Source organism: Taeniopygia guttata, chromosome 36, assembly GCF_048771995.1.
Source record: "Taeniopygia guttata chromosome 36, bTaeGut7.mat, whole genome shotgun sequence".
NCBI lineage: Eukaryota > Metazoa > Chordata > Aves > Passeriformes > Estrildidae > Taeniopygia > Taeniopygia guttata.
In genome coordinates this window covers 242,478-267,209 of record NC_133061.1, presented here as the reverse complement: position 1 = coordinate 267,209, position 24,732 = coordinate 242,478, and the positions used below count along the sequence as shown (strand labels likewise).

Here is a 24,732-nt window from a genome sequence, read left to right as displayed (position 1 = left end):
CTTATTCGGGGTTTTATTTGGGATTTTTTTTTGGGTTTTATTTAGGGTTTTATTTGGGGTTTTCTTTGGGATTTTTTCGGGTTTTATTTGGGGTTTAATTTGTTTTTTTAGCCATTTTTTTGGTTTTTTTCATTTTTTGGGGTTTTTTGGGTCTTATTCGGTACTTTATTTGGGATTTATTTGGGGTTCTTTTTGGGTTTTATTTGGTTTTTTTAGCCATTTTTTGGGGTTTTTTTTCATTTTTTTGGGTTTTTTTTTGGGTCTTATTCAGGGTTTTATTTGGAATTTTTTTGGGTTTTATTTGGGGTTTTATTTGGGTTTTATTTGGGATTTTTTGGGGATTTTTGGGGGGTTTTATTTGGGGTTCTATTTGGTTTTTTTAGCCATTTTAGCGTGGCAATAAAAGGATTTTTTTGCAAGGAAAGTCTGGTGTGGTTTCTTTTCGGGGAAAAAAGGTGGAAAATGGGTCTGGATGCCAAAAAAACGGAAAAATAATGTGAAAATGAGGAAAAAATGGGGACAATTATGGAAAAAAATGGTGAAAATGAGGGGAAAATGGTGAAAATGAGGGAAAAATGGTGAAAATTATGGAAAAAAGATGAAAATGAGGAAAAATGGTGAAAATGAGGGAAAAAAAGGTGAAAATGAGGGGAAAATAGTGAAAATTGTGGAAAAAATGTTCAAAAGGGATTTTTTGGGTCAAAACTGGATTTTTTTTGGGTGTAAAGTGGAATTTTTTTGGGCCTAAAAAGGGATTTTTGGATCTAAATTTGATTTGTGTTTTTATTGGATTTTTGGGTCTAAAAATGGGAAGTTTTGAGTCTAAATTGGATTTTTCGGGTCTGAATGTGATTTTTTTGAGGCTCAAATGGGATTTTTTGGGTTTAAATTGGAATTTTTTTTTGTGTTTAAATTGGATTTTTTAGTTCTAAATGGGATTTTTTTTGAGGCTCGAATGGGATTTTTTGGGTCTAAATTAGATTTTTTTGTGTTTAAATTGGATTTTTGGGGTTCCAAAGTCATTTTTTATCTCCAAACTGGATTTTTACCAAAGCACAAACTCGAATTTTTCGGTTTCAACCCCAACTTTTACCATTTCCACCTTTTTTATTTTTCCTCAAAATCCTTTTTTTTTAACGATTCCGACGCTGATTTCGTGACTCCTCCTCCCCCCCATCCAAACCCCGATTTTGGGGCAAAAACCATAAAAAAAGCACAAAAACCGAATGCAGAGATCCCAGCGAGATTTTTAATGCGCCCGAAGCGACCCAAAAAGCCCCAAAATTGCCCCAAAATTTGGGGGGTCTCACTTGACGAAGACGACGTTGCTGCTGCTGCTGCCGGCGCTGCGGGCGGCCAGCCAGGCCAGGAACACGTCCCTGAAACAGGAAAAAACACAATTTTGGGGCAAAAAATGACATTTTTGGTCAAAAAGTCAAATTTTGGGTCAAAAAAATGAAATTTTGGGTCAAAAAACGGCGGGTTTGGGTGGAAAAATGGTGATTTTTGGGGCTGTTTTCGAGGGTTCAAAGTGGATTTTTTGGGTTTTTTTTTCCATCAGAAATTCACGATTTTTGTGAGAAATTCGTGTTTTTTGGAGAAATTCCCATTTTTTGGGAGAAATCCCAGTTTTTTGTGAGATATCCCCATTTTTGGTGAGAAGTTCCTGTTTTTCTGTCGGAAATGCCGTTTTCCAGGAGAAATCCCCATTTTCCCTTCACAAATCCCAATTTTTATTGCCAAAACCTGCATTTTTTGGGACGAAACCCCCATTTTCCCCCCATTTTCCTCCCGTTTTTCCCCATTTTTCCGTTTTTGCCCTTTTCTCCACATTTTTGCCCGTTTTCCCCGTTTTCCCCCATTTTTTTGTCCAGTTTTGCCCATTTTTCCCATTTTGCCTATTTTTCCCCCATTTTTGCCCATTTTTCCCCGTTTTACCCCCATTATTCCCGTTTTTGCCCTTCTCCCCGTTTGTGCTTTTTTTTCCCTGTTTTTTCACATTTTCCCCTGTTTTCGCACATTTTTTCACCATTTTCCCCCGTTTTTTCACCGTTTTTAGTCGTTTTTTCACCGTTTTTGCCCATTTTTTCCTTTTTTTCCCCATTTCTCACCGGCAGTGGCGCACCAGGCACTCGCTGCTGCAGAACTCCCCATTTTTAACCCATTTTTGCCCATTCTTTTCATGTTTTTCACCGTTGTTAGACGTTTTTTCACCGTTTTTCCCGTTTTTTTCACCGTTTTTCACCGTTTTTTCCCGATTTTTCCCATTTTCGCCCCGTTTCTCACCGGCAGTGGCGCACCAGCCACTTGCTGCAGAACTCCCCATTTTTTCTCCATTTTCGCCCATTCTTTTCCCATTTTTCACCGTTTTTACCCGTTTTTTCACCTTTTTTCGCCGTTTTTTCACCGTTTTTACCCATTTTTTCACCGTTTTTTCCCGTTTTTTTTCGTTTTTCCCCATTTTTCTCACCGGCAGTGGCGCACCAGGCACTTGCTGCGGAACTCCCAATTTTTTAACCCATTTTCGCCCATTCTTTTCCCGTTTTTAGTCATTTTTTCACCGTTTTTCACAGTTTTTGCCCGTTTTTTCACCGTTTTTCACCGTTTTTTCACCGTTTTTTCCCTTTTTTTCCCGTTTTTTTTGCTTTTTTCCCCCATTTCTCACCGGCAGTGGCGCACCAGGCACTCACTGCTGCAGAACTCCCCATTTTCCATCACAAACCCCATTTTTACCCCATTTTTTCCCCGTTTTTAGCCGTTTTTTCACAGTTTTTAGCCGTTTTTTCACCGTTTTTCACCATTTTTTCCCCGTTTTTCCCGTTTTCCCCTGTTTTTCCCCATTTTTCTCACCGGCAGTGGCGCACCAGGCACTTGCTGTGGAACTCCCCTTTTTTCCCCGTTTTCGACCGTTTTTTCACCGTTTTTACCCGTTTTTTCACCGTTTTTCACCATTTTTCACCGTTTTTACCCATTTTTTCACCGTTTTTCCCCGTTTTCGCCCCGTTTCTCACCGGCAGTGGCGCACCAGGCCCTCGCTGCGGAACTCCCCATTTTCCCCCATTCTTTTCATGTTTTTCACCGTTTTTAGCTGTTTTTTCACCGTTCTTCACAGTTTTTCCCCGTTTTTTCACCGTTTTTGCCTGTTTTTTTGCTTTTTTCCCCTATTTTTCTCACCGGCAGTGGCGCACCAGGCACTCGCTGCTGCAGAACTCCTCGTCCCAGTCGCCGCTGGCCACGGGCGCGTTCTCGCAGCCGGCGCGGACGCACCGACCCCGCGGCCACTCGGCCGCGCCCGGCGGCGACTCCGCCACGGCCACCAGCTCCAGGCGCGGCGGCGACGGCACCTGCGACCCAAAATCCCCTTTTTTAACCCAAATCCTCTTTTTTGCACCCTTTTTACATAAATCCCATTTTTTACGCCCTTTTTTTATCCCATTTTTAACCCCATTTCCCCCCGTTTTTACCCCGTTTTCCCCCCGAAAAATCTCATTTTTTACACCGTTCCCCTCCCAAAAATCTCATTTTTTACCCCATTTCCCACCCAATTTCTTCTCAATTTCCCCCTTTTTTACCCCAAATCCCATGTTTTACCCCATTTCCCCCAGAATTCCATTTTTTCCCCAATTCCCCCCAAAATTTTCCCCGATTTCCCCCAATTTTTTTCCCTGACTTCCCCCAAATTTTCCCCCAATTTTCCCCCCAATTTTCCCCCAAATTTTCCCCTTTTTTAAACCAATTTTCCCCCAAATTTCCCCCAATTTTCCCCCAATTTTTTCCCACTCTCCCCCCAAATTTCCCCCCATTTTTCCCATAATTTCCCCCCAATTTCCCCCCAGTTTTTTTCCCATTTTTCCCCAATTTTCCCCCCAAATTTTTCTCAAATTTTCCCTCCCAAAATTTTCCTCAATTTCCCCCCAATTTCCCCCCAAATTTTCCCCCATTTCTCCCCCTCAATTTCCCCCCGATTTCCCCCCAAATTTTTTCCCATTTTTTCCCCAATTTCCCCCCAATTTCCCCTCAAATTTTCCCCCAATTCCCCCTCAATTTTTCCCCTTTTTTTTACCAATTTTCCCCCAAATTTCCCCCCAAATTTTTCCCCAATTTTTCCCAATTTCCCCCCAAATTTTTCCCCATTTTCCCCCCAAATTTTTTCCCATTTTTTCCCCAATTTCCCCTCACTTTCCCCCCGATTTCCCCCCAATTTTTTTCCCATTTTCTCCTTAATTTCCCCCCCATTTTCCCCCAAAATTTTCCCATTTTTTCCCCAATTTCCCCCAAATTTTTTCCCCGATTCCCCCCAAAATTTTTCCCCATTTTGTCCCAAATTTACCCCCAAATTTTCACCAATATTCCCCCAAATTTCCCCCAATTTTCCCCCAAATTTTTCCCATTTTTTTCCCCAATTTTCCCCCATTTTTTCCCCAATTTCCCCTCAATTTTCCCCCCAATTTTTTCCCATTTTTTCCCCGAAATTTCCCCCATTTTTCCCCCAACTTTTCCCCAATTTCCCCCCAAATTTCCCCCCAATTTTTTTTCCATTTTTCCCCATTTTTTTCCCATTTTCCCCCAAATTTCCCCCTCACCTGCGGCACCACCACCGGCTCCGCCCCCATCTCCTCTTCCTCCTCCTCCTCCTCCTCCTCCTCCTCTTGGGGCCGCCCCTCCCCCCTCTGCGGGGTGGGGGAGGGTGCGGGGGGGTGGGGGAGGGGCAGCGCGTGCAGCGGGGGGAGGGGCAGCACCTTGATCTGCAGGGGGGGGGGCCCCCGCATGGGCTGCAGGGGGGGAGGGGGCGGGGGCGGGGCTTGGGGGGAGGGGCTGCGGTGGGGGAGGGGCTGCGAGGAAGCCACGCCCCCTCCCCCTCCCCCCACAGCCCCTCCCCCACCCCCCGCTGCCCCTCCCCCGCCTCCCCCTCCCCCACCCGCCGCCATTTGCTGGAGGGGGGGGGGGGTGGAGCCGCGCCCGCGGGGGTGGGGGAGGGGCGGGGGGGCGGGGAGGGGGCGGGGCCAGCACGGCCACAAGCCCCGCCCCCGCCGCTGTCGAGGCCACGCCCCCCTGGGCGTTGGCCCCGCCCCCTGGGAGGAGCGTCCGGGCCAGGAGGATTTTGGGGATGGGGGGAGGGGCGGGGGTGGGGGAGGGGCTGGGCGGGGCGGGGGGGGAGGAGGGGGGAGGGGCGGGGGAGGGGGAGGGGTCGGGGTCGGGGGGGTCCGGGGAGGTCTGGGGGGGGAGGGGGGAATGGGGAAAAAGAGAGAAAAAATGGGGAAAAAACAGAGAAAAATGGTTAAAATTGGGGGAATTGGGGAAAAATTGTTAAAATGGGGGGAAATGAGAGAAAATTGGTTAAAATGGGGGAAAATGGGGAAAACACAGAGAAAAAATGGTTAAAATTGGGGAAAATGGGGAAAAAACAGAGAAAAAAAGGTTAAATATGAGAGAAAATGGGGAAATGGGTAAAAAGGGGAAATTGGGGGAAAAAGGGGGAAAAATAAGAGAAAAAATGGTTAAAATGGGGAAAAATGGGGGGAAATGTGGAAAAATGCAAGAAAAATGGTTAAAAATGAGGAAAATGGGGAAATTGGGGAAAAATGAGAGAAAAAATGGTTAAAAATGGGGGAAAATGGGGAAAAAATTAGAGAAAAATGAGAGAAAAAATGGTGGTTAAAATGGGGAAATTAGGAAAATGGAGAAAAATGAGAGAAAAAATGGTTAAAATGGGGATATTGGGAAAATGGGGAAAAAAGAGGAAAATGCGGGAAAATGGAGAAAAATTAGAGAAAAAAATAGTTAAAAATGGGGGAAAATTGGGGAAAATTAAAGAAAAAATGGTTTAAATGGGGAAATTGGGAAAACGGGAAAAAAAGGGGAAAATGGGGGAAAATTAGAGAAAAAATCGTTAAAAATGGGGAAAAATGGTGGGAAATGAGAGAAGTAATGGTTAAAATGGGGAAATTGGAGGAAAATTAGAGAAAAAATGGTTAAAATGGGGAAAAATGGGGGAAAATGGGAAAATGTGAAAAAGGGGGGAAAATGAGAGAAAAAATGGTTACAAATGGTGGAAAATGGTTGAAATGAGAGAAAAAATGGTTAAAATGGGGAAATTGGGGGAAAAGGGGGAAAAAGAGAGAAAAAATGGTTAAAAATGGGGAAAAATGGGGGAAAATTAGAGAAAAAATGGTTAAAATTGGGAAATTGGGAAAATGGGAAAAAGGGGGGGAAAATGGGGGAAAATGAGAGAAGAAATGGTTAAAATGGGGAAAAATGGGAGAAAAAATGGTTAAAATGGAGGAAAAATGGTTAAAATTGGGAAAAATGTTAGAGGTATTTTTGGAGTATTTTTGGAATATTTTTTGGAATTTTTTGAGATTTTTTGGGGTATTTTGAGGGAATTTTTGGAGCATTTTTTTGATTTTTTTTTTTTATTTTTGGGCCATTTTTAGAAGTATTTTTTGGGGTATTTTTGAAATACTTTTTGGTATTTTTGGGCCATTTTTTGAGATTTTTTTTATTTATTTTGGGGGGATTTTTGGGCCATTTTTGGAGATATTTTTGGAGATTTTTTTGAGGTATTTTTTGGAGCATTTTTTGGATATTTTTTAATATTTTGGGGCCATTTTTGGAAGTATTTTTTTTGGGTATCTTGGGGGTAATTTTGGGCCACTTTGAGGTATTTTTTGGGGTATTTTTTGAAATTTTTTGTATTTTTGGGGGGATTTTGTGGTATTTTGGGTGTTTTTTTGAGTACTTTTGGGGTATTTTTTGGTATTTTTGGGCCATTTTTGGAGATTTTTTTTGGGTATTTTGGCAATATTTTTGGGGTATTTTGGAGATATTTTTTGGGATTTTTTTTGAGGGTTTTTTTTTTGTATTTTTGGGGATATTTTTGGGGTATTTTTTGAGGCTTTTTTTTTTTATTTTTTGGGGTATTTTGGGGCGTTTTGGGGGGTATTTTTTGAAATATTTCTGGGATACTTTTTGGTATTTTTGGGCCATTTTTGGAGATTTTTTTTTTTGGTATTTTGGCAATATTTTTGGGGTATTTTGGAGATATTTTTTGGAGTATTTTTTGAGGCTTTTTTTGTATTTTTTGGGGTATTTTGGGGCATTTTGGGGGGTATTTTTTTTAGTATTTCTGGGATATTTTTTGTTATTTTTGTAGGTATTTTTGGGGGTATTTTGGGGATATTTTTGGGGTAATTTTGGGGTATTTTTGGGATATTTTTGGGGTATTTTTGGGTTACCAGGGTGGCTTTGTAGGCCGTCAGAGCTTTCAGGTATTCCTTCTTGGCCGCCTCCGTCTTGCGCTTGTACACCTGAAAAATGGGGCCAAAAACGGCGATTTTGGGGTTTCCAGTCCCATTTTGGGGTCCCCAATCCCATTTTGGGGTCTCCAATCCCATTTTGGGGTTCCCAGTCCCATTTTGGGGTTCCCAACCCAATTTTGGGGTCCCCAATCCCATTTCGGGGCCATTTTATTCCTGATTTTTCCCATTTTTACCCTGTTTTTTTCAAGTTTTTGCATTTTTCACTGTTTTTTCCCATTTTTTCCCTTTTTCACCCCATTTTTTCTCTCCCACCTGCTTCTGCTCCTCGCCCAGCGAGTCCCACATGGAGCCCATGACCTTGGACATTGTTTTCTCCCATTCTTGCCCCATTTTTAGCCATTTTTTGCCATTTTTAACCATTTTTTCACCGTTTTTTCCCATTTTTTCCTCTTTTCACCCCATTTTTCCGCCTGACCTGCTTCTGCTCCTCTCCCAGCGAGTCCCACATGGAGCCCATGATCTTGGACATTGTTTTCTCCCATTTTTGCCCCGTTTTTATCCCGTTTTTCCCCATTTTTTGGCAATTTTTACCATTTTTTACCATTTTTTCACCGTTTTTTCCCTTTTTCACCCCATTTCTCCCCCTGACCTGCTTCTGCTCCTTACCCAGCGAGTCCCACATGGAGCCCACGATCCTGGACATTCATTTCCCCCCATTTTCCCTGTTTTTACCCTATTTTTATCTCATTTTCAGCCATTTTTTACCATTTTTCACCACTTTTTCCCATTTTCACCCTTTTTCACCCCATTTTTTGTCTCCCACCTGCTTCTGCTCCTCTCCCAGTGAGTCCCACATGAAGTCCATGATCCTGAACATTGTTTCCCCCTATTTTTACCCTTTTTTTGGCTTTTTTTCCCCATTTTTAGCCATTTTTTAGCCATTTTTTCCCATTTTTTCATGTTTTCACCCCAAAATCCCACTCCCCACCTGCTTCTGCTCCTCTCCCAGCGAGTCCCACATGGAGCCCACGATCCTGGACCTCCTTTTCTCCCATTTTTCTGTCACTTTCCCCTATTTTCCCCCATTTTAACCCAATTTTTTGCTGTTTTTTCTCATTTTTTACCATTTTTTCCTGTTTTTTCCCCATTTCTCCCCCTGACCTGCTTCTGCTCCTCGCCCAGGGAGTCCCACATGGAGCCCATGACCTCGGACATTCTTTTCTCCTATTTTTACCCTTTTTCTTGCCTTTTTTAGCCATTTTTATCCCATTTTTACCCTGTTTTTTCTCATTTTTTCCCATTTTTTGCGATTTTCACCCCATTTTTCCGCCTGACCTGCTTCTGCTCCTCGCCCAGCGAGTCCCACATGGAGGCCACGATCCTGCACATTGTTTTCTCCCATTTTTGCCCCATTTTTGCCCTGTTTTTATCCCATTTTTAGCTGTTTTTACCATTTTTTCACCTTTTTTTGCCGTTTTTTACCATTTTTTCCCCTTTTCACCCCATTTTTCCGCCTGACCTGCTTCTGCTCCTCGCCCAGGGAGTCCCACATGGAGGCCACGATCTTGGAGACCTCTCCGAAGGTGGCGTTGGGGTTCTGGCCCTTGATGGCGGCCTGCGTGTCGCGGAAGAAGAGCGCGTAGGCCGACACGGGTTTCTGCGGCTCGTTGGGATCCTTCTTCTTCTTGGCCTTCTTGGGCGGCTTCGGCCGCCGCGGCGCCTCCGGGGGCGCCGGCACCGACACCGGCACCGGCACCGAGCTCGGCGTGACCGACGACGGCGGGGATGGGGCCGGGGCCGAGGGCTGGAGGGAGAAATTGGGAAAAAAAGTGAATTTAGGCGTTTTTTTTACAAAAATTTGGAATTTTTGAAGGCTTTTGGGAGGAAATTTGGGTTTTTTCCACAAAAGAATTGGATTTTGAGGTATTTGGAGCTGATTTTGTGGTATTTTGGGGTATTCCGTGCCAATTTTGGGGTATTTGGTGGCGATTTTGGGGTATTTTTGGCCAATTTTGGGTATTTAGGGGTATTTAGTGCCGATTTTTGTATATTTCGGCCAATTTTTGTGTATTTTGACCAATTTTTTGGGTATTTCGGCCAATTTTTGGGTCTTTTGACCAATTTTTGGGTAATTTGGCCGATTTTTGTGTATTTTGACCGATTTTGTGGTATTTTGGGGTACTTGGTGGCGATTTTGGGGTATTTTGGGGCGTTTGCTGCCGATTTTGGGGTATTTTGGTGTATTTAGTGCCGATTTTGGGGTATTTTGACCAATTTTGGTTATTTCGGCCCAATTTTTGGGTATTTGGTGCCGATTTTGGATATTTTGGGGTATTTGCTGCCGATTTTGGAGTATTTTGGGGTGTTTCGGCCGATTTTGGGGTATTTTGTGCCGATTTTTGTGTATTTTGACCAATTTTGGGTATTTTCGACCAATTTTTGGGTATTTGGTGCCGATTTTGGGGTATTTTGGACTATTCGGTGCCAATTTTTGGGTATTTCAGCCGATTTTTGGGTATTTTGACAAATTTTGGGTATTTCGGCCCTATTTCGCGTATTTGGTGCCAATTTTGGGGTATTTTAGGGTTGTGGTGCCAATTTTGGGGTATTTTGGGGTGTTTGGTGCCGCTTTTTGGGTATTTCGTCTGATACTGGGATATTCGGTGCCAATTTTGGGGTATTTTGGTGTATTTGGTGCCGATTTTTGGGTATTTCGGCCAATTTTGGGGTATTTAGTGCCGATTTTGGATATTTTGGGCGATTTTCAGGTATTTGGTGCCGATTTTGGGGTATTTTGGGGTGTTTGGTGCCGATTTTTGGGGTATTTCGTGTTTTTTGATGCCGATTCTGTGTATTTTGACCAATTTTTTTTATATTTTGCCCAATTTCCAGTCATTTCCCCCCAATTTCCCCCCAATTAACCCGTTTTTAACCCCTCACCCTGCGGAACTCCTCGGCCTCCTCGTCCTGCGGGGACCCTGCGGGGGACCCGGCGGGGGCGGGGGCGGGGCTGAGGCCGCGCTCGGGGCTGGGCGTGGCCGCGGGGGCGGGGCCAGGAGGGGCGTGGCCAGGTGAGGGCGTGGCCGAGGCCCCGCCCAGCCCCAGCCCCAGCTGCGAGCTGAGCTCCGATTGGTCGATGGTGGTCAGGGGCGTGGTCAGGGGCGTGGTCAGCGGCGTGGTCAGCGGCGTGGTCAGTTGGGTGGTCAGTTGAGTGGTCAGCGGCGTGGTCAGCGGTGTGGTCAGCGCTCCGGCCGCCCCCAGCAGCGCCGCCGGGCTCAGGGCGCCCAGGGGCACCTCGATGGTCACCGGGGCGCTGGGGGCGAACTGCGAGGCCATGGGGGGGTCCAGCTCCTGGGGGGACAGAAATCGGGGTTATTCCACCCAAAATGGGGGTGTGGATGCAAAAATTCGGGTGTTTAACCTTAAAATATGATTTTTTAACCCAAAATATGGTTATTTAACCCAAAATACAGTGGTTGACCCCAAAATCCCGATTGTTTAACCAAAAAATCCAGTTATTTAACCCCAAAATCTGACTGCTTAACTCAAAATGGGTTATTTAACCCAAAAAAATGGTTATTTAACCCAAAATCTGATTATTTGACTCAAAATACGGTTATTTAACCCAAGAATCTGCATACCTAACTCAATATATGGTTATTTAAACCAAAATACAGTGATTGACCCAAAAATCCTGATTGTTTAACTCAAAATCCGGTTACTTAACCCCAAAATCTGATTTTTAAACCCAAAATATGGTTATTTAACCCCAAAATCTGATTGTTTAACCCAAACTACGGCTATTTAACCCCAAATCCAGTTATTTAACCTAAAATCCAGTGATTGACCCCAAAATCTGGTTATTTAACCCAAAAATCCGGTTATTTAACCCCAAAATCCAATTGTTTGACTCAAAATATGGTTATTTAACCTAAAAATCCGGTTATTTAACCCCAAAAATCGGATTGTTTGACTCAAAATACGCTTATTTAACTCAAAATCTGGTTATTTAACCCAAATTCCTGATTGTTTAACGCAAAATACAGTTATTTAACCAAAAATCTGGTTATTTAACCCTAAAATCCAATTGTTTGACTCAAAATACAGTTATTTAACCCAAAATCTGATTATTTAACTCAAAATATGGTTATTTAACCCAAAATCTGATTATTTAACTCCAAATACGATTATTTAACCCAAAATCTGGTTATGTAACCCAAAATCTAGATATTAACCCAAAAATCCTGGGTTTAGACATCAAAATGTGGTTATTTAACCCCAAAATCTGGTTATTTAACCCCAAAATATGATTTTTTAACCCCCATTTTTGGGACTATTTTCCCCCCACATCTTCGGCACTATTCCCACCCAATTTTTAGGATAAAATTCTCAATTTTTGAGTTAAAAAATCCCATTTTTGAGGTTAAATCCCCTCCATTTTTGGAGTTAAATCCTCTGCTTTTGGGGTTATATCTCCCATTTTTGGGACTATTTCCCCCCCACTTTTTGGACCATTTCACCTCTATTTCATGGATGATCCCCATCCAATTTTCAGGATAAAACCCCCAATTCTTGAGTTAAAAAAGCCCATTTTTGAGTAAAAAACCTTATTTTTGAGGTAAAAACCCCATTTTTTTAGTAAAAAATCCCATTTTTCAGTTAAAAAATCCAATTTTTGAGTTAAAAAATCCCATTTTCAGCATAAAACCCCAAATTTTTAAGGCAAAAACCCCATTTCTGGCACTCACTGACCATGTTGAGGAGCCCCCCGGGCTGCTCGATGATGCCGGGGGGCAGCCCCACGGCCACGGGCAGCTCCAGCCCCATTTTGGGGTTAAATCTCCCCAATTTCAGCATAAAAACCCCATTTTTGAGTTAAAAATCCCCATTTTTGTGTCTGACTGACCATGTTGAGGAGCCCCCCGGGCTGCTCGATGATGCCGGGGGGCAGCCCCACGGCCACGGGCAGCTCCAGCCCCATTTTGGGGTTAAATCCCCACATTTTGGGACAATTTCTCAACCCATTTTGGGACCATTCCCAGCCCCATTTTGGGGTTAATTTCCCCCCATTTTGGGACCATTCTCAGGCCCATTTTGGGGTTAAATTCTCCCATTTTGGGGTTAAATTCTCCCATTTTGGGACCATTCCCAGCCCCATTTAGGGATCATTTCCATCCAATTTTTAGGGTAAAATCCCCCCATATTTGGGATCATTCCCAGCCCCATTTAAGGACTACTCCCATCCAATTTTTAGGGTAAAATCTCCTCATTTTGGGACAATTTCTCAACCCATTTTTGGACCATTCCCAGCCCCATTTTGGGGCTAAATTCCCCCATTTTGGGATCATTCCTAGCCCCATTTTTGGAGTTAAATCCTCCCATTTTTGGAGTTAAATCCCCCCATTTTTGGTGTTAAATTCCCCCAATTTTTGGGATTAAATCCCCCCCATATTTTGGAGTTAAATCCCCTCCATTTTTGGAGTAAAATCCACCCCATTTTTAGGGTTAAATCCCCTCAATTTTAGGAGTTAAACCCTCCACTTTTGGGGTTAAATCCCCCCATTTTTGGGACTATTTTCACCCCATTTTTGGGACCATTTTCCCCATATTTCAAGGACGATCCCCACCCAATTTTCAGCATAAAAAACCCCAATTTTTGAGTTAAAAAATCCCAATTTTTGAGTTAAAAACCCCAAATTTTTAAGGCAAAAACCCCCAATTTTGGCACTCACTGACCATGTTGAGGAGCCCCCCGGGCTGCTCGATGATGCCGGGGGGCAGCCCCACGGCCACGGGCAGCTCCAGCCCCATTTTGGGGTTAAATCCCCCCCAATTTCAGCATAAAAACCCCATTTTTGGGGTAAAAATCCCCATTTTTGTGTCTGACTGACCATGTTGAGGAGCCCCCCGGGCTGCTCGATGATGCCGGGGGGCAGCCCCACGGCCACGGGCAGCTCCAGCGCCCCGACGCCGTAGCCGGGGGGCGCGAAGGCGGCCTCGGGGGTCGCGCCGGGCTCGGGCAGGTCCTCGAAGTGTCCCACCACGGCCAGGGACGGGTCCGAGTCCAGCGGGATGGGCGGGATCTCGAACTCCTCGTCGCCCAGGCTGGGCGTGTGGAACGTCTGCGGGGGGTTGGAGACAAAATTGGGGGGTTTGGAAATGAAATTGGGGGTTTGGGACTAAATTCGGGGGGTTTGGGACTAAATTCGGGGGGTTTGGGACTAAATTCGGGGGGTTTGGGACTAAATTTGGGGGGTTTGGGACTAAATTTGGGGGTTTGGGACTAAATTCGGGGGGTTTGGGACAAGATTTGGGGGGGTTGGCAGTGAAATTTTCTCTTTTTTTTCCCATTTTACCCCCATTTCCCCTCATTTTCCCCCCCATTTCCCACCCCCCCATTTTATCTCTTTTTTTTCCCCATTTTTTCTGGTTTTTTTGTCCCATTTTTCCCCATTTCCCCTCATTTTTCTCATTTTCACCCATTTTTCCCCATTTCCCCCCAATTTTTCTTTTTTTCTCCCATTTTCCCCATTTTTCTCTCATTTTTCTCATTTCCCCCCCATTTTTCCCTATTTTCCTCATTCTCCCCCTCATTTTTCTTTTTTCCCCATTTTTTCTATTTTTGTTCCGGTTTTTCCCAATTTCCCCTCATTTTTCTCATTTTCCCCCATTTTTTCCCCATTCCCCTCAATTTTTCTCTTTTTTCTCCCATTTTTCCCCATTTCCCTCATTTCCCCCCCATTTTTTCCCTATTTCCCCCAATTTTTCTCATTTTCTCCCATTTTCTCCCTCATTTTTCTCATTTTCCCCCATTTTCCCCTTTTTTTTTTGATTTTTTCTCCCATTTTTTCCCCATTTCCCATTTTTCTCATTTTTGTCCCATTTTCCCCCCTTTTTTCTCATTTTCCCCATTCCCCTCATTTTCTCCCACTTTCCCCCCATTTTTCTCTCATTTTTCCCCCATTTTTCTTTTTTCCCATTTTTCCCCCATTTCCCCCCATTTTTCTCATTTTTGTCCCATTTTTCCCCAATTCCCCCCAATTTTTGTCATTTTTTTCTCCTGTTTTTCCCCATTTCCCCTCATTTTTATCCCATTTTTCCCCATTTCCCCCCATTTTTCTCATTTTTCCCCATTTTCCCCCCCAGTCCCCCCCCCACTGCTGTTTATTTTTTGGATTTTCCCATTTTCCCCATTTTTTACCCCATTTCTCACCTCGGCCCCGCTGAGGAAGGGGTGGGAGGTGCCGGTGATGGCCAAGTAATTGTCGCTGCCTCCGGGGAACTGCCAAAATTCCAAAAATTCCACATTTTCACCCAAATCCCCCTCCTCTTCTTCTTTTCTGCTTTTTCCCTTTTTTTCCCAACTTTTTCCCTGCAATTTTCCCATTTTCTCCCCTTTTTTTCTTCCTTTTTATCCCCATTTTCTCTTTTTTTTCCCTTCTTTTTCCCCACTTTCTCTCCTTTTTTCCTTCCTTTTTTCCCCATTTTCTCACTTTTTTCCTTTTTTCCACTTTTTCTTTATTTTCCCCCCAATTTTCCCATTTTCTACCCTTTTTTCCTTCCTTTTTTCCCCATTTTCTCATTTTTTCCTTTTTTCCCACTTTTTCTTTATTTTTCCCCCCAATTTTCCCATTTTCTCCCCTTTTTACCTTCCTTTTTTCCCATTTTCTCAGTTTTTTCCTTTTTTCCCAATTTTTCTTTATTTTCCCCCCCAATTTTACCATTTCTCCCCTTTTTTCCTCCCTTTTTTCCCCCATTTTCTCCCTTCTTTTTTCCCACTTTTTCTTTATTTTTCCTCCCAATTTCCCCATTTTCTCCCCCTTTTTTCCCATTCCCCCCCCACATTTTCCCCTTTTTCCTTATTTTCCCCATTTTTCCTCTTTTTTCCTCTCTTTCCCCCCATTTTTTCCCTTTTTCCTCTTTCCCCCCATTTTTTACTCTCATTTTCCCCACTTTTCTCATTTTTTTCCCTTATTTTTTCCCACCTTTCCCCATTTTTCCCCTTTTTCCCCCATTTCCCCCTTTTTTTCCCCTCACAACCCCATTTTTACCCAATTTTTTTTCACATTTTTCTCAATTTCCCCCATTTTTCCTCAACACTCCCACCCAAACCCTTTTTTCCCCATTTTTTCCCATTTCCCCCTTTTTTCCCTCAAAACCCCATTTTTACCCAATTTTTCACATTTTTTCTCAATTTTCCCCATTTCTCCTCAACACTCCCCCCCAAACCCCTTTTTTCCCCATTTTTTCCCATTTCCCCCTTTTTTTCCCCTCACAACCCCATTTTTTTCCACATTTTTTCTCCATTTCCCCCATTTTTCCTCAACACTCCCACCCCAAACCCCGTTTTTTCCCCATTTTTTCCCATTTCCCCCTTTTTTTCCCCTCACAACCCCATTTTTACCCATTTTTTTCATTTTTTTCTCCATTTCCCCCATTTTTCCTAAACATTCCCCCCCAAACCCTTTTTTCCCCCATTTTTCCCCATTTCCCCCTTTTTTTCCCCTCACAACCCCATTTTTACCCAATTTTTTCACATTTTTTCTCCATTTCTCCCCATTTTCCCTCACACTCCCACCCCAAACCCCTTTTTCCCCATTTTTTCCCATTTTCCCCTCACCCCTAAACCTTTATTTTTATATTTTTCCCATTTTCCCCCATTTTCTCCTCAAATTCCCCCTCACCCCAAACTCATTTCCCCCCATTTTTTCCCATTTTCCCCTCACCCCTAAACCTTTATTTTTATATTTTTTCCATTTCCCCCCATTTTCTCCTCACGTTCCCCCTCACCCCAAACTCCTTTTTTCCCCTCATTTTTCCCATTTCCCCCATTTTTTTCCGATTTCCCCCTCACTCCTAAACCTTTATTTTTATATTTTTCCCATTTTCCCCCATTTTCTCCTCACGTTCCCCCTCACCCCAAAAACTCATTTTCCCCCCATTTTCCTCCATTTTTTCCCATTTTCCCCTCACCCCTAAACCTTTATTTTTATATTTTTCCCATTTTCCCCCATTTCCCCCTCACCCCTAAACCTTTATTTTTATATTTTTCCCATTTTCCCCCATTTTCTCCTCACGTTCCCCCTCACCCCAAACTCCTTTTCCCGCCATTTTCTCCCCCATTTTCCCGCCATTTTCTCCCCCATTTTCCCCTCACGTTCCCCCTCACCCCAAACTCCTTTTCCCCCCATTTTTTCCCATTTCCCCCTCACCCCTAAACCTTTATTTTTATCTTTTTTCCCATTTTCACCCATTTTCTCCTCACGCCAAACTCCTTTTTTCGCCATTTTTTCCCATTTCTCCCCCATTTTCCCGCCATTTCCCCCCATTTCCCCCTCACGCTCCCCCTTTCCCCAAACCCCCAATTTCCCCCCCAATCCCCGCTTACCCCTCCCCTATCCCCCTTTACCCACCCTTTTACCCCATTTTTACCCATTTTCGCCCTTTTTTACCCCATTTTTCCCCTCACACCCACCCCCCCTCACCTCCATCTCGCCGCCGCTGCCCCCCCCCTCACGGCGCCTCCCTCACGCTTCACTTCCGGTAAAACCACCATAGAGACGAACCCCTTCGCTGATCAAATCCCTCAATCCCCACCTCAAAACCGCGACTTTTTAACCCTTAACGCAACACCAACAACATTTTGGGTCGTTTTATTGCAATTTGACTTTTTTTTGGTTAAAAAAAGACAGGGAATTAACGCATAAATGAGGTTGGAGGACTGTGCTAGAGCGGCTACCGGAAGCGGAAGGGCGGAGCGCTGATGAGGGGAGGAACTAAGGGGGAGGATCATAGAGAAGAGGGAGGAGCGCCGCCGGAAGGGGCGGGGCGCCAGCGGCGGGCGCGCGCGGCGCGGGCGGTGCGTCATCGGCGGCGACGGGCGGGGGGGGGGAGGGGCGGGGCGGGGGGGGGAGGGGGGCGAGGGGGGGGAGGGGAGGGGGGGGGGGGGGGGGGGGGGGGGAGGGGTCCGGGGCAGATTTTGGGGCGAATTCGGGCGGATTTGGGGCCGGCCCGGGGGGGTGGGGGGGGCCCCGAGGGGTTGTGGGAGGAGGGAGTGAGGGGGGGTGAGGGGGGGGGGGTTTGAGGGGGGATTTTGGGGGAATTTTGGGGAGATTTGGGGAGTTTGAGGGGATTTTGGGGGGGTTTGGGTGAAAAATGAGGGGATTTGGGGAAAAATGAGAAGGGTTGGGGGGATTTGGGTGAAAAATGAGAGGATTTGGGCAAAAATGAGGGAGTTTGGGTGAAAAATGAGGGGATTTGGAGAGTTTGGGGGGGTTTTGGGGGGGTTTGGGTGAAAAATGAAGGGATTTTGGGAGTTTGAGGGGGTTTGGGTGAAAAATGAGGGGATTTGGGGAGTTTGAAGGGATTTGGGTGAAAAATGAGGGGATTTGGGCAAAAATGAGGGAGTTTGGGTGAAAAACGAGGAGATTTGGGGAGTTTGAGGGGATTTGAGGGGGAATGAGGGAGTTTGAGGGGCTTTGGGCGAAAAATGAGGAGATTTGGGCAAAAATGGGGGAGTTTGGGGAGAAATGAGGGGATTTCAGGAGTTTGAGGGGATTTGGGTGAAAAATGAGGGGATTTGGGGAGTTTGAGGGGATTTGGGTGAAAAATGAGGAGATTTGGGCAAAAATGAGGGAGTTTGGGGAGAAATGAGGGGATTTGGGGAGTTTGAGGGGATTTTGGGGGGGTTTGGGTGAAAAATGAGGAGATTTGGGCAAAAATGAGGGAGTTTGGGGAGAAATTAGGAGATTTGGTTAAAAATGAGGGGATTTGGGTGAAAAATGAGAGGATTTGGGCAAAAATGAGGGGATTTGGGTGAAAAATGAGGGGATTTGGGGAGTTTGAGGGGATTTGGGTGAAAAACGAGGAGATTTGGGGAATTTGAGGGGATTTGGGCAAAAATGAGGGGATTTGGGCAAAAATGAGGGAGTTTGAGGGAGAAATGAGGGGATTTGGGGAGTTTGAGGGAATTTGGGTGAAAAATGAGGAGATTTGGGGAGTTTGAGGGGATTTGGGTGAAAAATGAGGAGATTTAGGCAAAAATGAGGAAGTTTGAGGGAGAAATGAGGGAATTTGGGGAGTTTGAGGGGATTTGGGTGAAAAATGAGGGGATTTGGGCAAAAATGAGGGGATTTGGGGGAAAAATGAGGGGATTTGGGGGAAAAATGAGGGGATTTGGGGAGTTTGAGGGGATTTGAGGGGGAATGAGGGAGTTTGAGGGGATTTGGGTGAAAAATGAGGAGATTTGGGCAAAAAATGAGAGAGTTTGGGGAGAAATGAGGGGATTTGGGCAAAAATGAGGGAGTTTGGATGAAAAACGAGGGGATTTGGGGAGTTTGAGGGGATTTGGGTGAAAAATGAGGGGATTTGGGCAAAAATGAGGAGATTTAGGTGAAAAACGAGGGGATTTGGGCAAAAATGAGGGAGTGTGAGGGAGAAATGAGGGGATTTGGGGAGTTTGAGGGGATTTGGCTTAAAAATGAGAGGATTTGGGCAAAAATGAGGGAGTTTGGGGAGAAATGAGGGGAATTGGGGAGTTTGGGGGGATTTGGATGAAAAACGAGGGGATTTGGGGAGTTTGAGGGAATTTGGGTGAAAAATGAGGGGATTTGGGCAAAAATGAGGGGATTTGGGTCAAAAATGAGGGGGTTTGGGTCAAAAATAAGGGAATTTTGTTGGATTTGAGGAGTTTGAGGGGATTTGGGTGAAAAATGAAGAGATTTGGGGAGTTTGAGAGGATTTGGGTGAAAAATTAGGAGATTTGGGGAGAATTGAGAAAATTTGGGGAATTTGAGGGAATTTGGGCAAAAATGAGGAGATTTGGGGAGAATTGAGAAAATTTGGGGAATTTGAGGGAATTTGGGGTAGAAATGAGGGAATTTGGGGAATTTGAGGGTATTTGAGGGGATTTGGGGAGAAATGTGGGAATTTGGAAAGTTTGAGGGGATTTGGGTCAGTTTTTGGGGAGAAATGAGCGGATTTTTGGCAGAAATGAGGAAATTTGGGGATCTCAGAGGCCGTTTTGGGGCTCTCTGGAGATTTTGGGGAAATCAGGAGATTTTTGGGGTGAAATCGGGAGATTTTGGGTAAAATCAGGAGGATTTTGAGCTCTTAGGAGGTTTTGGGGTGGAATCAGGAGATTTTGGGGTGAAATCTGGATATTTTGGGGCCCTCAGGTAATTTTGGGGTGAAACCAGGAGATTTTTGGGCTCTTCGGTGATTTTTGGGGTGAAATCAGGAGGATTTTGAGCTCTCAGGAGATTTTTGGGGTGAAATCAGGAGATTTTGGGGTAAAATCAGGAAGTTTGGGGATTTTGGGGTGAAATCAGGAGATTTTGGGGTCACTGAGGAAGCCCCGCCCCCATAGTATGAAGCTCCGCCCCTTTTCAGGACCCTGCGCTCCCCATTGGCCCGAGGCCGGTGACGTCATCGCGGGTGGCACCAATCAGAGGTGAGGGGCGGGGCCAAGAGGTTGGGCACACCCAAAATTTGGAATTTTAACCCCAAATTCGAGACTGGGACCCCAAAATTTGGAGTTTTAACCCCAAATTCAGGACTGGGACCCCAAAATTTGGTGTTTTAACCCCAAATTCCAGACTGGGACCCCAAAATTTTATGTTTTGTATAATTTTGGGTCCATATTTATCAAATTTGAGCCAATTTTAATATTCTTGGTGCATTTTTATTCATTTTTTTGTGCCATTTTATTCATTTTTTGCACAATTTTACCAAATTTTCACCATTTTTTAAATTTTTAAACCATTTTACCCAATTTTTGGCCATTTTATCCATTTTTTGCCCATTTTTGCCCATTTTTGCAACCCTTTATTTCCATTTTTTTTTTGCCTTTTAAAGAGGTTTTGAGCCCAAATCTCTGAGGGTTTTTTGGGGCCATTTCCTGCAATTTTGGGGCATTTTCAGCCCAATCTTGGCCCTTTTAGCCCCACTTTTCTGAATTTTGCCCAATTTTCCCATTTTTTCCCAATTTTGCCTGTTTTTTCCCCATTTTCCCCTTTTTTACCTGATTTTCCCATTTTTTACTCCATTTTCCCTGGTTTTGCCCAATTTCCCCAGGTTTTCACCCAATTTCCCCCTTTTTTTACCCCATTTCCCCTTTTTTACCCTATTTCCCCTTTTTCACCCCATTTCCCCTTTTTTTTCCCAATTTCCCCCTTTTTAACCTTTTTTTTTTTAATCAATTTCCCCCATTTTTTAATCTATTTCCACCTTTATTCCCTGTTTTTACCAATTTCACCTTTTTTTACCTGATTTCCCCATTTTTTACCCAAGTTCTTCATTTTTTTACCCCATTTCCCATTTTTTACCCAATTTACCCTTTTTTTGCCCTATTTTTACCCAATTTCCCCCTTTTATTTCATTTTTAGATGATTTTTGCCACATTTTCGTATTTTTTACCCAATTTCCCACCTTTTTAACCTATTTTTACCCAATTTCCCCTCTTTTTTTACCTATTTTTACCAAATTCTCAATTTTTTCCTGTTTTTTACCCAACTTCCCTCTTTTTTACCTATTTTTACCCAATTTCCCCCATTTTTTACCCAATTTCCCAATTTTTACCCATTTCCCCCCCTTTTTGCCTATTTTTACTCAATTTCCCCCCCCTTTTTTACCTTTTTTTACCCAATTTCCCCATTTTTCACTGAATTTCCCATTTTTCCCAGATTTTTGCCCAATTTCCCATTTTTTCCCCAATTTCCCCAGGTTTATTTCCCCATTTCCCCATTTTTACCTGATTTTTACTCAATTTCCCCCTTTTTCCCCAATTTCCCCCTTTTTTCCCCTGTTTCCCCTTTTTCATCTATTTTTACCCAATTTCCCACATTTTTTACCGGATTTTTACCCAATTTCCCCCTTTTTTACCAATTTTCCCAGGTTTTTTTTGCCTCATTTCCCTTTTTTTACCTCTTTCCGCCCCATTTCCCCCCCTTTTTTACCCCATTCCCCTTTATTTACCCAATTTCCCCCTTTTTTAACCCATTTTTTAAAACCCAATTTCCCCCCTTTTTTTTTGCCCCATTTCCCCGTTTTTTACCCATTTTTTACCAAATTTTCCCAGGTTTTTTTCCCCCATTTCCCATTTTTTACCTATTTCTGCCCCATTCCCCCCCTTTTTTATCCCATTCCCCTTTATTTATCCAATTTCCCCCTTTTTTAACCCATATTTTTTTTACCCAATTTCCCCAGTTTCTTTTGCCCCATTTCGCCGTTTTTTACCCATTTTTTACCCAATTTTCCAGTTTTTTTGGCCCCATTTCCCTTTTTTTACCTATTTCTGCCCCATTTTCCCCCTTTTTTTACCCCATTCCTCTTTTTTTTACTCAATTTACCCCTTTATTTCCCAATTTCCCCCTTTTTTATCTTTTTTTGCCACATTTCCCCGTTTTTTACCCATTTTTTACCCAATTTTCCCATTTTTTTGCCCCTTTCCCTTTTTTTACCTCTTTCCGCCCAATTTCCCCCCCTTTTTTACCCCATTCCTCTTTTTTTTACTCAATTTACCCCATTATTTCCCAATTTCCCCCTTTTTATCTATTTTTGCCCCATTTCCCCGTTTTTTACCCATTTTTACCCAATTTTCCCAGGTTTTTTTTCCCCATTTCCCTTTTTTACCTATTTCTGCCCCATTTCCCCCATTCCTCTTTTTTTTTTACTCAATTTACCCCATTATTTCCCAATTTCCCCATTTTTTATCTATTTTTGCCCCATTTCCCCGTTTTTTACCCATTTTTTACCCAATTTTCACAACTTTTTGCCCCATTTCCTTTTTTTTACCTATTTCTGCCCCATTCCCCCCCTTTTTTACCCCATTCCTCTTTTTTTACCATATTTACCCATTTTTTCCCGATTTCCCCCTTTTTTACCTATTTTTGCCCCTTTTTCCCCATTTTTCCCCATTTCCCCTTTCCTCCCCCACCCCCTCAACTTTGTCTCTTCCGCCTCTCCATCCCTTTCTCCCCCCATCCCCCGTTCATTTTGGGCTCAAACCCTCCAAATCCCGTTCATTTCCATTTTTATTAATTCCATTTTTATTCATTTTCCCGATTTTCGTCATTCTGAGGGCGAAGGACCCCTCGCTCCCCCCCACCACAAAATGGCGGCCGGCGGGGCTGCCCTCGCTCCCGCCTGTCCCGCGCGTTCCGGCAGCGCCGCGGCCACCCCGCTCCTCTTCCGGGTGAGCGCGCACAACTCACCCTGCTGACACCTCCTCCACCAATCACCGCGCGCCGCCGGCTCCTCCCAGCCAATGGGAAGGCTCCGTGCGTGGTGGTGGGCGTGGCCAGGCCGCGCGTTGCGTTGCGCCGCGAGCGGCTCCGCGAGGGCGCCCCGGGCTCGGAGCGCGCGCGCGCGGCGTGGGGGGGGGGGCGCCCCCCCGCGCCCCCCACAAAAAAAAAACCTCCAAATTTCACCTTTTTAATCGAAATTTAACGAATTAAAAATATCATTCCTGAGGGGAAACCCACCCCAAAGAACCCCCCCGTGCCGGCGGGGCGGCGGAATTCCCCGCCCTTCCCCCGCTCCGCTCCCTCAGGTAAGGCGGGAATGGGGGGGGGGGGGAAATGGAGCCTCGTGAGGGGAAACTCGGAGAGTCCTGAGGGGAGGGGGGGGGTGGTTTGGGGGTCCCATTTAACCAAAATTGGGGTCCCAGTTCCCCAAAATTGGGGTCCCAGTTTGGGCCAGTTTGGGATCACAGTTACCCAAAATTGGGGTCCCAGTTTGGGGTCCCATTTAATCAAAATTTGGGGTCCCATTTAATCAAAATTCGGGGTCCAATTACTCAAAATTGGGGTCCCAGTTTGGGGTTCCAAATACCCAAAATTGGGGTCCCAGTTACCCAAAATTGGGGTCCCAGTTCCCCAAAATTGGGGTCCCAGTTTGGGGTCCCATTTAATCAAAATTTGGGGTCCCATTTAATCAAAATTTGGGGTTCAGTTCCTCAAAATTGGGGTCCCAGTTTGGGGTCCCAGTTCCCCAAAATTGGGGTCCCAGTTTGGGCTCCCAGTTACCCCAGTTTGGGGTCCCAGTTACCCAAAATTGGGGTCCCAGTTCCCTCAGTTTGGGGTCCCAGTTACCCCAAATTGTTGTCCCAGTTACCGAAAATTGGGGTCAAAATTTGGGCTCCCAGTTACCCAAAATTGGGATCCCAGTTTGGGGTCCCATTTAACCGAAATTGGGGTCCCAGTTCCCCAAAATTGGGGTCCCAGTTCCCCACAATTGGGGTCCCAGTTCCCCAAAATTTGGATCCCAGTTTGGGCTCCCAGTTCCCCAAAATTGGGGTCCCAGTTTGGGGTCCCAGTTATCCAAAATTGTGGTCCCAGTTCCCCAAAATTTGGATCCCAGTTTGGGGTCCCATTTAATCAAAATTTGGGGTCCCAGTTTCCCCAGTTTGGGGTCCCAGTTACCCAAAATTGGGCTCCCAGTTTGGGGTCCCATTTAATCAAAATTTGGGGTCCCAGTGACCCAAAATTGGGGTCCCAGTTTGGTTTCCCATTTAATCAAAATTGGGGTCCCAGTTACCCAAAATTGGGATCCCAGTTTGGGTCAGTTTGGGGTCCCAGTTCCCCAAAATTGGGGTCCCAGTTTAGGGTTCCAATTATCCAAAATTGGGCTCCCAGTTCCCCCAGTTTGGGATCACAGTTACCCAAAATTGGGGTCCCAGTTACCCAAAATTGGGGTCCCAGTTTGGGGTCCCATTTAATCAAAATTGGGGTCCCAGTTTCCCCAGTTTGGGGTCCCAGTTACCCAAAATTGGGGTCCCAGTTTGGGCTCCCAGTTACCCCAGTTTGGGGTCCCAGTGACCCAAAATTGGGGTCCCAGTAACCCAAAATTGGGGTCCCAGTTACCCAAAATTGGGGTCCCAGTTTGGGCCAGTTTGGGATTCCAGTTACCCAAAATTGGGGTCCCAGTTTGGGGTCCAATTTAACCAAAATTGGGGTCCCAGTTACCCAAAATTGGGGCCCAGTTACCCAAATTTGGGATCCCAGTTTGGGGTCCCATTTAATCAAAATTTGGGGTCCAGTTACTCAAAATTGGGGTCCCAGTTTGGGGTTCCAGTTCCCCCAGTTTGGGGTCCCAGTTCCCCCAGTTTGGGGGTCCCCCTGACCCCCCTTTTCTCTCCCCACAGCCTGGAGCTCCGGAGCCCCCCCAGCCTGAGAAGAGCCCCCCAAAAACCCCCAAATTCCCCCCAAATCCCTCAAATTTCCCCAAAATCCCTCAAATTCCCCCCAAAATCCCTCAAAATCCCTCAAATTCCCCCCAAAATCCCCCAAAAATCCCCCAAAATCCCCCCCAGAACCCCCAAATTTCATTTTTTGGGGGGGTCTAGACCCCTAAACCCCCCCAAATTCCCATTTTTTGAGGTCAAGACCCCCAAATCTCCATCAAAACCCCCCAAATTTCAGATTTTTGGAGTCAGGACGTCCCAAATCTCCCCAAATTTCGGAATTTTGGGGTC

At 44.8% G+C, this 24,732-nt stretch overlaps 1 protein-coding gene and 1 long non-coding RNA gene across 3 annotated transcripts; one reads left to right on the top strand and one right to left on the bottom strand.

The window, feature by feature from the left end:
* Window positions 1–1,227: 1,227 nt before the first annotated feature.
* TOX4 (TOX high mobility group box family member 4) lies at window positions 1,228–16,805 on the bottom strand. The gene is given in 10 exon segments (XM_072921321.1): window positions 1,228–1,379; window positions 3,175–3,344; window positions 4,584–4,697; window positions 4,699–5,214; window positions 7,236–7,307; window positions 8,779–9,063; window positions 10,200–10,610; window positions 13,151–13,381; window positions 14,473–14,541; window positions 16,745–16,805. Coding segments are annotated over 10 exon segments (1,947 nt in total). The 5' UTR covers window positions 16,751–16,805; the 3' UTR covers window positions 1,228–1,306.
* A 191-nt stretch (window positions 16,806–16,996) lies between these two features.
* LOC140681479 (uncharacterized) lies at window positions 16,997–24,467 on the top strand. Of its 2 annotated transcripts, XR_012052610.1 has the most exons (3): window positions 16,997–17,118; window positions 19,650–19,710; window positions 24,403–24,467. It is a non-coding gene; the product is annotated as an uncharacterized lncRNA (long non-coding RNA). The 2 variants fall into 2 exon arrangements; XR_012052611.1 differs by lacking the exons at window positions 16,997–17,118; window positions 19,650–19,710 and adding an exon at window positions 21,830–22,809.
* The last annotated feature ends 265 nt before the right edge of the window (window positions 24,468–24,732 follow it).